The 14,485-nt window shown below is 46.1% G+C and overlaps 1 protein-coding gene across 1 annotated transcript; it reads right to left on the bottom strand.

Annotated features, from left to right (window-relative positions):
- Positions 1–5,674: 5,674 nt before the first annotated feature.
- On the bottom strand, positions 5,675–12,072 carry XBP1 (X-box binding protein 1). Its single transcript, XM_025398694.1, is given in 6 exon segments — positions 5,675–6,345; positions 6,661–6,768; positions 6,771–6,806; positions 8,004–8,132; positions 10,520–10,616; positions 11,768–12,072. Coding segments are annotated over 6 exon segments (1,155 nt in total). The 5' UTR covers positions 11,995–12,072; the 3' UTR covers positions 5,675–5,787.
- Positions 12,073–14,485: the final 2,413 nt, after the last annotated feature.

Below are 14,485 nucleotides of genomic sequence, written 5' to 3'. Positions count from 1 at the left end.
ATGGACCAGGTACGATGGTGCATACATGTACCAGCACTTTGTGAGGCTGAGGCAGGAGGATCACGTAAGCCCAGGAGAGACGGACCTGGGCGATGTTAGCAAGACCTTGTCTCTTAAAAAAAAAAAATGTGTGTGTGTGTGTATGTATGTATGTGTGTGTGTGTGTGTATATATATATATATACACATATATATATATATACACACACAAATGTAGAGTTGGAAGAGTGGCATACAGAGTTCATAGAGGGGGTTGAGGATCTTTGAAAAAGGGGAATGGAAAACCCAGTGATGTTCACTTACGTGGTGGTTAATTTTTTTTTTTTTCAGACGGAGTTTTGCTCTTGTTGCCCCAGCTGGAGTGCAATGGTATGATCTCGGCTCACCACAACCTCTGCCTCCTGGGTTCAAGTGATTATCATGCCTCAGCCTCCTGAGTAGCTGGGATTATAGGCATGCGCCACCACACCTGGCTAATTTTTGTGGTGGTGGTTTTTTTTGTTTTTTGAGACGAAGTCTCGCTCTGTCGCCAGGCTGGAGTGCAGTGGTGCAATATCGGCTTGCTGCAACCTCCGCCACCTGGGTTCAAGCGATTCTCCTGCCTCAGCCTCCTGAGTTGCTGAGACTATAGGCACATGCCACCATGCCCACCTAATTTTTTTTTGTACTATTAGTAGAGACGGGGTTTCTCCATGTTTGTCAGGCTGGTCTCAAACTCCCAACCTCAGGTGATCCGCCTGCCTCAGCCTCCCAAAGTGCTGGGATTACAGGTGTGAGCCACCGTGCCCAGCCAGTTCATTTCTTTAAGACTTGACAGGACACTGGGTGGCAGTATTGCCTGCATATTTACATTCTTTGATAAATACATTCCTGATTTGGTGGGTAGGGGGAGTTAAGTTTGGGATACAATTACAAAAAGCATGGAGGCTTTTTTTTTTTGAGATGGAGTCTCCCTCTGTTGCCCAGACTGGAGTGCAGTGGCGTGATCTCGGCTCACTGCAACCTCCGGCTCCTAGATTCAGGTGATTCTCCTGCCTCAGCCTACAGGCATGCGCCACCACGCCCGGCTAATTTTTGTATTTTTAGTGGAGACAGGGGTTCACCATATTGGCCATGCTGGTCTCGAACTCCTGACCTTGTGATCCACCCACCTCAGCCTCCCAAAGTGCTAGATTACAGGCGTGAGCCACTGTGCCCGGCCACGTGATGTTTTAAATCAAAATTTGGAAATCACAGCTAAAAATGATCTAATTACAGGTTTGGAAACTAAAACCTAAGTAGATCGTGTCGTCCAGTTCCTCAGGTCAGTGTTCTTTCACTTGACCAGTTGGTTTTAGAGTCTTTGCAGATCTAAGATGTCATTTAGATTTGGTTGAAATAACCAATAATATAGTTCAAGCAGTCTAACATTAAACTCCTCAAGGAAACATGGTTTAGTATGCATCAGTTTGGTACAAATCCTCTAGCTATGTTAATTCCCTAGTTCCTCAGACTACTAGTAGCGTCTTAGAGATGAAGTAGTTGTGGTTAGAATAGTGTTTGGATTATAGCCCCAGCAAGACAGTGATGTTTGGTTGGGTGCAGTGGCTCATGCTTAAAATCCCAGCACTTTGGGAGGCTGAGGTCAGAAAATTGCTTGAGCCCACACATTTGAGACCAGCCTGGGCAACACAGTAGGACTCTGTCTCTATAAGAAATTTAAAATTAGGTGTCGTGGCTGGTCCCAGCTACTTAGGAGGATGAGGTGGGAGAATGGCTTGAATCCAGGAGTTCGAGGCTGCAGTGAGCCATGATTGTGCCATTGCAGCTCAGCCTGGGTGACAGTGAGACCCTGCCTCAAAAAAAGACTGATGTTTTCTTTCAGAAACTGTTCGGTGGGTAAACAAGCCAGTCTTCCTTTGTTTTTGTTTTTTTTTGTTGTTGTTGTTACTTATGTATTTATTTTTTAGAGATGGGGTCTTGCTATGTTGCCCAGGCTGGTCTCGAACTGGGCTCAAGCCATCCTCCCACCTCAGCCTGTCAAAGTGCTGGGATTATAGACGTGAGCCAGCATGCCTGGTCCAGTCTTTCTGTTTCTTAATGAACTTTATGTCATAAGAGAATTGAATTCTTAGGAGACTAGAACGTAACTGATTATTTTAAAGTGTGCCTGGATTAAGCAGTATTACCTTCTGCCTGCAGTTCTGTCCCTACTTTCTCTCTGCTCCAATAGCATATCTAGTAGAAAAGCAAGGAGGGGGCCGGGCGTGGTGGCTCACACCTGTAATCCCAGCATTTTGCAAGGCTGAGATTGGTGGATCACTTGAGGTCAGGAGTTTGAGTCCAGCCGGGCCAACATGGTGAAACCCCGTTTCTACTAAAAATACAAAAATTAGCTGGGTGTGGTGGCATGTGCCTATAAGCCCAGCAACTCAGGAGATTGAGGCAGGAGAACTGCTTGAACCCAGGAGGTGGAGGTTGCGGTGAGCCAAGATTGTGCCACTGCACTCCAGCCTGGGTGACAGAGCGAGACTCAGTCTCAAAAAAACAAAACAAAACAACAACAACAAAAAAGAGAAATAGATTGGTGTGACAAGGCCTAGGGAAATGGCATGCAGGCATCTTACCACTTGCCTCTTCAATCGCAGTTATGAGACAACCCTCTGCATTTAATGGAACTCTTGCTTTGGTTTTGTGGGAATTAATCGTGATTTTTTATTCTAACCATTCAATTTGGTGTTTCAGTATGAAAATGTCCATGAATACCAGGTGTTTTCTCAAGGCTGTTTAGTAATTTCCACCCATCTGTGCAGGAAATGAAAACCCTAATAATTTACACTGGTTATATATGTCCTGTCCTGTTAGTACAGCTGCCTCTTTCATATGATATCATTGAATATAAATAACTTGAGCCTCAACCTCCAGATGCTTGTGCTATAATGATAGAGGCTAAAGTACCTCTGTAATTACATCTGCCTATACAATCCCTAAATAGGTTCTTGGCGCTAAGGTTTGCAGTTATAGAAAATCAGGTGAGATAAAGTTTCCAATCATGGGGTCAGCTGGAGGCTGTTCTTATATTTATAATACAGAAACCTTTTTTTTAAGGCAGAGTCTCGCTTTTTCACCCAGTCTGGAGTGCAGCGCTGCAATCTTGGCTGACTGTAACCTCCGCCCCCTGGCCTCAAGCGATCCTCCCACCTCAGCTTCCTGAGTAGCTGGGACCACCAGTGCACACCACCATGCCTGGCTATGTTTTTTACTTTTAGTGGAGAGGGTTTTGCCATGTTGTCCAGGCTGGTCTTGAACTAAGCTCAAGCAATCCGCTGGCCTTGGCCTCCCAAAGTGCTGGGATATAGGTGTGAGCCACCATGCCTGGCCTGTAAGTTTCTGAAGAAACTTAAGAGCCTAAGCAAGCTTGCATTGCTGAGCACCAGGATTGGGCCCTGGCTTCAGCGACCGAATCTTGAAGGCAGCTGACTTGCCTCCAGTCACTACACCAAAGGCATTCTTTTTTTGTTTTGTTTTGTTTTAATGGAGTTTCGCTCTTGTTGCCCAGGCTGGAGTGCAATGGCACAATCTTGGCTCCCACAATGGCCTCCCGGGTTCAAGTGATTCTCCTGCCTCAGCCTCCCGAGTAACTGGGATTACAGGCGCGCACCAACACACCCAGCTAATTTTGTATTTTTAGTAGAGACAGGGCTTCACTATGTTCATCAGGCTGGCCATGAACTCCTGACCTCATGTGATCCGCCCACCTCTGCCTCCCAAAGTGTTGGGATAACAGGCATTCTATAGTCCGCTTTGCCTTGCTGCTTGGGATTCTCTGAATCCTGCCTTTTTTCTACTCATTCACTTTGACCTCCCCAGAGTTAGTCTTCATAAGTAGGGAACAGAGCATTTAAATGCTAAATTGGCATAGAATGATTTCATCTACTGGCATAGGTGAAATTTTATAAATAAGGAAAGTCCTGTAAAACCTTGTAAGATTTCCAAGGAAAAGATGCTATGAAGGATGAGGTGGTTATCAAGTCTTTGGGAATTGTATTAATGTCACTAGGATTTTTTCTTGAAGAGATTATTTGATGAAACAAATTCTTGAGTAAATATAATTCTGGAAGAAATTAATACCCTTCCAAAGTGGATTAGGAGGTAATAACTAACTTTCCAGTGCTTAGGATGGTGCCTGGCATATACTAAATTCTTATAATGCATCATCTCTTTGAATCTTAACCACCTTTAGAGATACCATTATACAACTTTACAGATGAGGAAATAAGTGATTATATATAACCCCTGGGTTACCCAGCTTACCAGTGGCAGAGTTGAAACTAGGGAGTTTGAGTCTAGAAAATGCTCTTAATTCCCATGATAAGGGCAAGAGAATCTCGATATGTGATGGTGTGTCCTTGTTTAACATTTATAAGATGGTATAGCAAATAGTGGTTAGGGTTCTAGCTCTCCCACTTACTGGCTGTGATATTGGTCAGTTAGGCTGAAGACTCTGTCTCAGAAAGATAGTAACTGCTCAAATTATAGCTTATATCACTTATGGCAATCCAGAATTAAAGCAGGCAGTAATTAAGGTGGAAAAGCCTTCAGTCACTTTTAAAAGTGGCAGGCTCACTTCAGTTGGATAAAGTCCTACCACAGCACACAGAAACAACTAGAGAGAAAATAAGACTTACGGCCCTAGAAGAAATCAAAGAACAAGGATGCTGCATTGTACCTTTTAATTGCATGGGTAGTTTTAAATAAATGGAGAAAGCACCTTTCAGAAGCTACACTAGCAGGAAAAAATTCCATCAAGCATTTACATAGTAAATTTCTATAGTTTCACAAAAGATTCTTGATCTTACTTGAAGTATACGTGAGGGAAAGAGCCCCCTCAGCAGGTGTTCTCTTTGCTTACAGAAGCAAACTAAGGGACCTAAAACTGGAGGCAAGCCAGGATGCCAAAAAGGGGGAAGAGAAATGATAAAGAACCATTCATAAATTCTACTTCAAGACATTTGTCTAATGACCCTTACATAATAAGTATTTTAGGGCAAACTACCACCCTTTTAAGATAAAAGTACAATCTTGGCCGGGCGCGGTGGCTCAAGCCTGTAATCCCAGCACTTTGGGAGGCCGAGACGGGCGGATCACGAGGTCAGGAGATCGAGACCATCCTGGCTGACACGGTGAAACCCCGTCTCTACTAAAAAAAATACAAAAAACTAGCCGGGCGCGGTGGCGGGCGCCTGTAGTCCCAGCTACTTGGGAGGCTGAGGCAGGAGAATGGCGTGAACCCTGGAGGCGGAGCTTGCAGTGAGCTGAGATCCGGCCACTGCACTCCAGCCTGGGCGACAGCGTGAGACTCCGTCTCAAAAAAAAAAAAAAAAAAAGTAAATAAATAAAATAATTTAAAATCTAACAACAGTGCCCTGGCCCCCAAGATCTTACGGTCCATCCAGGGAGACAGACTTGTAAACCGTGATTACAACCAGCTCAACGGGGGATGNCCTGGGGAACAGCGGGAGCCCCCGTCAAAAAAAAAAAAAAAAAAAAGTACAATCTTAAAAGCTGTAGTTCTCAATTATAGTAATATTTCTTAATTACAGTAATATGTCTCAATACTTTGGACTGCTGGATGTCAAAAGACAGTACCTGGGGCTCATCTATGAGATCTGAACAAATACTTGAAAGGAATTCTCTAGAACTGTATACTCTCTATTTTGGCTTTTTGAATGAAGCACAGGCAGGCTTCCCTGCTATCCTCCAGGCAGTGTAATAGTCAAGGAAAAGGGCAACAGTACTGGATCATTCCTTAGACACTAATCAGCTGGGGAAAAAGTTCATTGGCAAAAGTGTCCTCCCAAGAATGGTTTACATCAAGCGGAGAGGACATGTCACTGAAGGGGGAAAGGGAGCCCCCATATCCACAGTCACTGTAAGCATCCAGTAGGCAGGAAGATGGTTTCGGGCAGTGGCTGGATGAAAGCAGATTTGAGATACCCAGCTCTGGAATGAGGTCATCTTCTACAGGTTCTTCCTTCACTGAGACAATGAATTCAGGGTGATCATTCTCTGAGGGGCTGAGAGATGCTTCCTCGATTTTCACTACCACATTAGCTTGGCTCTCTGTCTCAGAGGGTCTCTCTAAGACCAGGGGCTTGGTATATATGTGGTCAAAACGAATTAGTTCATTAATGGCTTCCAGCTTGGCTGATGACGTCCCCACTGACAGAGAAAGGGAGGCTGGTAAGGAACTGGGTCCTTCTGGGTAGACCTCTGGGAGCTCCTCCAGGCTGGCAGACTCTGGGGAAGGGCATTTGAAGAACATGACTGGGTCCAAGTTGTCCAGAATGCCCAACAGGATATCAGACTGCAAGAGGCAAAAATTAAATGACGTACAACTGTCAGAATACTATGGAAAATCGAACTGGAACACTTTGTACTGGATTCCATAATGTAAATTAGTCATTATGTGATTAAAATGACCTCAGGACCCACCAGACCCATTTATCTACACTTCACTCCATGTCCTATATTACCTGGAACTAGGAAGGTAGTTGATGTTCACCTCTAACCCCACCAAAAACTAACTTCAACCCTCATCTGTCTAGTTAGGGATGTCAAGCATCAAACAGATGTAATTAACTGGTTATATAGCTCTTTAATAAGTCAGAATGATCCCCACCTCTGAATCTGAAGAGTCAATACCGCCAGAATCCATGGGGAGATGTTCTGGAGGGGTGACAACTGGGCCTGCACCTGCTGCAGAGGTGCACGTAGTCTGAGTGCTGCGGACTCAGCAGACCCGGCCACTGGCCTCACTCCATTCCCCTGGGAGGAAAGACCAAAGTGAATAAACAGCTTCAAGTTCCCAAGGAAATGCTTGCTAGACCGCTGTGATTCTCAGCTTTCAAGAAAACTAGAAAACCGTTCTTTAGAGCTGAAATCTTTCCCTAACCATTGTTATTTCCACTTTTAAGTTCTCAAGAGATGAGAAAAGGGAGGTAAGATTTCCTTATACATTTCCTTCACAATGAAACATTTTTCCTTTTCCAGGCAAAGATTCAAGCAGAATTGACAAATAACATCTTATCTTGCTCTTCTCAATAATAATAATGTTCTTAGATAATAAAGTTCTATAGCAATTTAAACCTAGAATCTTTTTTATAAGTAATTCTTTTCTTTTTTTTTTTTTGAGACGGAGTTTTGTTCTTGTTGCCCAGGCTGGAGTGCAATGGCGTGCTCTTGGCTCACTGCAATCTCCGCCTCCTGGGTTCCAGCAATTCTCCTGCCTCAGCTTCCCGAGCACCTGGGATTACAGGCAGGTGCCACTACGCCCGGCTAATTTTGTATTTTTAGTAGAGATGGGGTTTCTCCATGTTGATCAGGCTGGTTTCGAACTCCTGACCTCTGGTGATTCACCGCCTCGGCCTCCCAAAGTGCGGGAATTACAGGCATGAGCCACCGCACCTGGCCAAGTAATTCTTTAAATTCGTCCTGAACATTACGTTCACAGAGTAAAACTGCGCTATTGTCAATTTTAGACCATTTGACTGTTGTCAATGAATTTGCCTTATCTATATACTAAAACTCATTACCACCCTTCTCTTACCACAGAGGTATCACTATCACAAAGAATCCTTTCCCTACTCATTAATATTCATCAAAGGACTACTTTAATTTTAGTAGCATTCAAAGTCTGGTTTGAGTAGCTCTCTTACTTTGGTTCTCCTTAATGATTGCATGGTAATCTTGTTGGCTACTGCATTTGTTAGTACTTGTTCTTAGAGAGCCATGTAACTTGTTTTCATTATTAGATCTTAGTACTGTTCACTACACACTTAAAAAATGAGTAAGTGTCAAGTGCTTTTAGGGGAAGAACACTCTGCCTGCATGAAAATGTCTTAAAACTGAAGGAAAATTTCAAGAACGCTCTTGATCAGAAGTCCAGACTGTAAACATAATCACTGGGTCATGTTACTTGGAACCAGTTCTCACATGAGGCACCAAATAAAGGAGATGATTTACCTTGGCTTCCGCCTCCTCTTCAGCAACCAGGGCATCCATCCCCAGGCGCTGTCTTAACTCCTGGTTCTCAACTACAAGGCCGTGAGTTTTCTCTCGTAAAAGCTGATTTTCTAGCAAAAGTTTTTGGTTCTGGAAGAAAGTTCATAAGAGGCTATTAAAACAATTATTTCAGTTAAGAATCTACCTGATTCAGTATAATTGGTCTCCTTTCCTTCTTGAGCTTTTGGAAAACTCTATGCTTGTGGTGTTCACAGTAGGTTTTAGAAAGCTAGGCCATAATTATGGAAAAGCAAGCTACTTAATAAGTGCCACTTCATGGGGTCAAGAATAACACACTGCTTCCAACTACCAATACTGACTTCAGCAAAGTGTGACTTGTGGCTTTAATGTATTTTATTTTATTATTTTATTTTTTATTTATTTTTGAGACAGAGTCTCGCTCTGTCGCCCAGGCTGGAGTGCAGTGGCACGATCTCAGCTCACTGCAAGCTCTGCCTAATTTTTTGTATTTTTAGTAGAGATGGGGTTTCACCATGTTAGCCAGGATGGTCTCGATCTCCTGACCTCGTGATCCGCCCACCTCCGCCTCCCAAAGTGCTGGGATTACAAGCGTGAGCCACCGTGCCCGGCCCATAATTTTTTTATTTTAAATTATCTTGGCCAGGCACGATGGCCCATGCTTGTAATCCTAACACTTTGGGAGGCCGAGGCGGGTGGATCACCTGAGGTCAAGAGTTCAAGACCAGCCTGGCCAACATGGCAAACTCCGTCTCTACTAAAAAATACAAAAATTAGCTAGCCAGGTGTGGTGGTGGGTGCTGTAATCCCAGCTAATCTGGAGGTTATAGCAGGGAGAATTGCTTGAACCTGGGAGGCAGAGGTTGCAGCGAGTCAAGATTGTACCACTGCACTCCAGCCTGGGCAACAGAGTAAGACTCTATCTCAATCATAATAATAATGTAAAAAAAAAATAACTATCTTGAACTGGCAGGTAATAATAAAAGTGGTAGTGATGACTATAAATTCAAAAAAAAAAAAAACAAAAAAACCCTGCTCCTGACTCATGAGTCTTAGAAGAACCAACTAATGATTAAAACTTTAAAAAGAACAATATATGCAAATTGACCAAGGGGTTAAAAACATATATAAATAATCTCTATGTGTTCAAGATGTGTAATTGACAACAATTTTTTTTTTTTTTTTTTTTTTTTTTTGAGACAGAGTCTCGCTGTGCTCCCAGGCTGGAATGCAGTGGCATGATCTCGGCTCACTGCAAGCTCCGCCTCCCAGGTTCACGCCATTCTCCCGCCTCAGCCTCCCAAGTAGCTGAGACTACAGGCGCCCGCCACCACGCCCGGCTAGTTTTTTGTATTTTTAGTAGAGACGGGGTTTCACCATGTTAGCCAGGATAGTCTCGATCTCCTGACCTCGTGATCCACCCGCCTCGGCCTCCCAAAGTGCTGGGATTACAGGCTTGAGCCACCGCGCCCGGCCAGACAACAATTTAAGATTAAATAACAAGTGGACCCTAGAGGGGGAAAGGAACCTTTAGTGAATTTCTGGCCAAGCCAGGAAGAATGTAAAGTTTAAGCAATTATTTCCTATTAGCCCTTGCTAATTCCTTACTACAAACTCACTAAACATTGTTGAATCCATCTACTTTGAGACACATCTAGCACCAAATGCCACAAAGTCAATCACTTCTGCCCTCAACAAGCTTCACCACTTCACCAACTACCTACCTGTCCTAACTTAGATTAACCTTCTTTTTTTTTTTTTTGAGACAGGGCTTCCCTCTGTCACCCAGGCTGGGGTGCAGTGGTGCGATCTCATGATCTCAGCTCACTGCAACCTCCGCTTCCTGGGTTCAACTGATTCTCATGCCTCAGCCTCCTGAACAACTGGGATTACAGGTGCCTGCCATGACACCCGGCTAATTTTTATAGTTTTAGCAGAGATGGGGTTTCACCATGCTGGCCAGGTTGGTCTCGAACTCCTGATCTTAAGTGATCTGCCCACCTTGGCCTCTCAAAGTGCTGGGATTACAGGTGTGAGCCCCTGTGCCCAGCCACCTTTTTTTTTTCTTGAGACAGTCTCACTCTGTTGCCCAGGCTGGAGTGCAGTGGTGCGATCTCAGCTCACTGCACCCTCCCTCTCCCAAGTTCAAACAATCCTTCCACCTCAACCTCCCAAGTAGCTGGGACTACAGGCACGCACGCTTGGGGGTTTTTTTGTTGTTGTTGTTTTTGGTATATTTTTGGGTAGAGATGGGGTTTTACAATGTTGACCAGGCTGGTCTCAAACTGCTGGCCTCAAGTGATCTGTCCATCTCCGGCTCCCAACGTGCTGGGATTACAGGCGTGAGCCACCACGCCCAGCCTAGTTTAACTTTTAATCACATATTCAATTGTATTCTAATAGGGGCTGAAACAACTTGGGATGGGAAGCAAATATCAGAACATTTACCAAGGAAGGATATACAATGGATAAAAGAGTTTGACCTTAAGTAGTTTTACCTCTTCTTCTAAATCTACCACTTGCTGTTCCAGCTCACTCATTCGAGCTTTCTTTCGATCTCTGGCAGTCTGAGCTGCTACTCTGTTTTTCAGTTTCCTGAGAAAAGGAACATACCACACTGAGTCATTTCAAACCTTATTTATGTCTTTATTTGAAAACTTGACCAGCTGGTGCTTTCATTTTTATTTACAGTATGAGACAGACTAATGATAAAATACACTTCAGGTTCCTCCCCTCAATAAAACAAAATAAAAAAATAGTCTGTCAATCTAGCTAGAAGACCTGCTTTATTCTCTCCCATATTGCATCATCCGCCCACCTCAGACTCATCCCCGTCACAGCACTGGGGCTGGACACACACACACTATTCATCTTGCATCATAAGGAACTTTCCTTTTTCCCCATCTATTCCCCCGCTGCTTCCTGTCTCCAATTCTCTTAAACAGGATCCAGCCTGGCCTCATTAATCCAGTGAAGGCTGCAATCTTGCTATGACATCAACCCTCCGTCCCCAAGCCCAATTTAGAAAAGGGAGAGGCTGATGCCACTCCCTGATCTCTAGTGTTGAGATCCTAGGCAGTGACCTGCTGATGGGCCCGTGTCTGTTGGAGGAGACACTTTTTAAGAATTAATTGAACTCAGAGGAGACACTTCATAAATCACAGAAGGCACAATGATCACAAAAGAGTGAACACTTACGGAGGACTAAGTGCTAGGCACATTACATGCAAGTCTAAATCTCCCCAAAGACCTCATGAAGTAGGTTCCATTTTAATAACGCAGACACTGAGCTAGACCAGTGAGCCTCGCAGAGCTCCCAGCCCTTTCAACAGCTCTGTTATTTCAGCTCCGCGCCTCTCCAGAAACAGAAGTAAACTAAAACAGATTATTCGACTTCATGTCACAGTCCGAGTTCAGAGAGGCTGAACCACCGGTCTGCGGCCACACAGCAAGAGGGCCTGGAAGACAGGTGCCCGCATCCCCACCTCTGGTCATCTCTAACGAGAGAGTTAAAAAGCACAGAAAAGAGCCCTGGGCCGCCCTGGGTTCCCGGCGAGGCGGATCCAGTCCCTCCGGGCTTCCTGCCCCGCCCCGCGCCACGCTGGCACCGACCCGCCAGGCCAAAGGCGCCGGAGCCCTGGGGGACCGCCAGTGTTGGGTCCCCGCTCCCAGCCCCAGCCCCAGCCCCAGCCCCTGCCCCTAGTCCCGGCTTCAGATCTGGCCCCAGACCCCGGCCCCTCGCCCACCTCCTCAGCGCCTTCTCCTCGGGGCTCAGATGCGTGAGGCGCTGCCGCTTGCGCGCCTGGGGCAGCCCCCCGCTCGCTGCCTCCGGGCTGGCCCCTCTCTGGGCTGGCACCATGAGCGGCAGGGCCTGGCCGGCCGGGGCTCCGGCGGCGGAGGCGGGCTGCCCCGACAGAAGCACTACTTTAGGGGCCCGGTCGGCCGGACTCGGTGCGGCTGCCACCACCACCATAGCTCGAGACTACGCACCCCGCGCCGCCGCCGCCGCCGCCGCCGCCCAGCGGCCAGCCCAGACGCGCCCGGCCTTTCTACGGTCGTGGCCCTCCGCGATTAGCCAGCGTCGCGTGACGCACGGCCGAGCTCGGCGTCCATTGGCCCGGCCTGCCCGGCGGGGCGTTTCGGGGGCGTGACTATGGAGTCCGGAGTGGCAGCGGCAGCGTGGCCAAAGGTAACTGGGGTCATTTTCCGCGGGGGCGTGCGTGTTCTCAGCAAACGGATTTTCCCCCCTTAAGCGGACTTATTTCCATTCGGAGTGACAGAATTTAATTTCAAACCGAGAGATTTCCAGACGAATTTTTACTGGGACTAACAGAGAATTACCTCAGCCTGGTAACATTTCATCTTGTGCGCCACTTCGGGCTCGGAGTGGAGCCAAAAGTCACGTTAGAGCGCAGTTGGGCCTTGGGTTCGAAAAAAGACTGGACAGAAGTTTCAGTGAGCCAAGCTCGCGCCACTGCAGCCACTGCATTTCGGCCTGGGCGACAGAGCGAGACTCCGTCTCAAAAAAAAGAAAAAGAAAAAAGCCTAGGGCCGGGCGCAGTGGCTCAAGCCTATAATCCCAGCACTTTGGGAGGCCGAGACGGGCGGATCACGAGGTCAGGAGATCGAGACCATCCTGGCTAACACGGTGAAACCCCGTCTCTACTAAAAAATACAAAAAACTAGCCGGGCAAGGTGGTGGGCGCCTGTAGCCCCAGCTACTCGGGAGGCTGAGGCAGGAGAATGGCGTAAACCCAGGAGGCGGAGCTTCCAGTGAGCTGAGATCCGGCCACTGCACTCCGGCTTGGGCGACAGAGCGAGACTGTCTCAAAAAAAAAAAAAAAAGCCTAGAAAGAAATTCTGCGGAATAAAAGTCTTTAGGAAATGAGATCGTGCCCTTTAAAACTAAGTTTAACAATAGTGAGGGCTTAATAAACGATAGGTGTTGTCTCTGGGTTGAGGGGGAATATCTATAATTTTAGTTTTTCGTTTGTTTTTTTATTTTATTTTTTATTTTTATTTTTATTTTTATTTTTATTTTTATTTTTATTTTTTGAGACGGAGTCTCGCTCTGTCGTCCAGGCTGGAGTGCAGTGGCGTGATCTCGGCTCACTGCAACTTCGCCTCCCGGATTCAAGCAATTCTGACTCAGCCTCCCGAGTAGTTGGGACTACAGGCGCCCGCCACCACACACGGCTAATTTTTTGCATTTTTAGTAGAGGCGGGGTTTCACCGTGTTAGCCAGGATGGTCTCCTGACCTCGTGGATCCGCTTGCCTTGGCCTCCCAAAGTGCTGGGATTACAAGCGTGAGCCACCGCGCCCAGCCTACTGTTATTTTAAATGAGGGGACAGGAAACGTCACATGTAGAGACTGAGACCCCAGGATTGACCCTGAACCGCCTCTCCGAGGGGAGGTCGAGGCTCCTGCCTGGCCATTGTGGCGTGAAGGTGGCCAGGTGTTTGTGAAAGAGGGGCCGCCAGAGAGCAGCACGGGAGCGATTTATACACACGAATATTAACATGGAAAAGTCTGAGAAACTCCCCCAAATATGCATGTCCAGTTTTTTGAAGCAAATTACAAAATGTGAAATTCCCCAGAAATACACAGCAATACTTTCTCTAACAAGTAATTATTGCTTCCTCCTCTGCGGCCAGCACTATTCCAGGTTCTAGGGGTGCAAAGAGTAGTAAGACTGCTACCTGGTATTTGGAAGATACGCAAAAAGTGAAATGTTAAGATAGCAGGTTCCTAAGTAATTCTTTAGTGTTATTAAGTCAGATTAGCTGGTCAATTGTATTTTGGTGGGGAGGGAACAGGATGGGAAACAGGAACTAAAAGCAAGTCCGTCTGTTGATATCTAGACCCTCTAAAGGGTTTTTCCCAGGACTGGGCCATGAGTCTCCTAACATGTGTTTTCACCCTCCATGTTGGGAGGGAAATCAATAATTTTTTTTAATTGGGCTGTCCCAACTCCAGAGCCTCCTGAGCAGGTTCTGTCCTGTGGGTTGGAAAAGAGGTGGGGGTGATTGGAGTCTCTGCAGGACCAAGAAACCAAGTTCCTGTTTAACTCTCATCAGCTTGGGCCACCTGGGTTCTGATGTGCCTTCAGATGTGGGGAGACTTACTCCTGGCCTCTGAAACGTTTTGGGAGAAGTCTGGAGGTGTCTTCTAGTTGAGACCTACAGCTTCATATTAAAAGACCTTGGAAAGCTGTAAGAGGCTCTTAGAAAAGTCATGTCATGCCACCTTTTACCTTTTATTTATTTTTTGATGCTTTTTTTTTTAAACTGGGTTTTGCCATGTTGCCTAGGCTGGAACTCGTAGGCTCAAGCAATCCTCCTGCCTTGGCCTCCCAAAGTGCTGGGATTGCAGGCAGGAGCCACAGCACTCGGCCCCTTTTATTTATTAAGTGAACATTTATTAACGCCAAGAGAATGTCTTGCACTGTGTGAGAAAGAAGAT

This window comes from Theropithecus gelada, chromosome 10 (genome assembly GCF_003255815.1).
Source record: "Theropithecus gelada isolate Dixy chromosome 10, Tgel_1.0, whole genome shotgun sequence".
Taxonomy (NCBI): Eukaryota; Metazoa; Chordata; class Mammalia; order Primates; family Cercopithecidae; genus Theropithecus; species Theropithecus gelada.
This window is presented reverse-complemented; position numbering and strand designations above follow the sequence as displayed.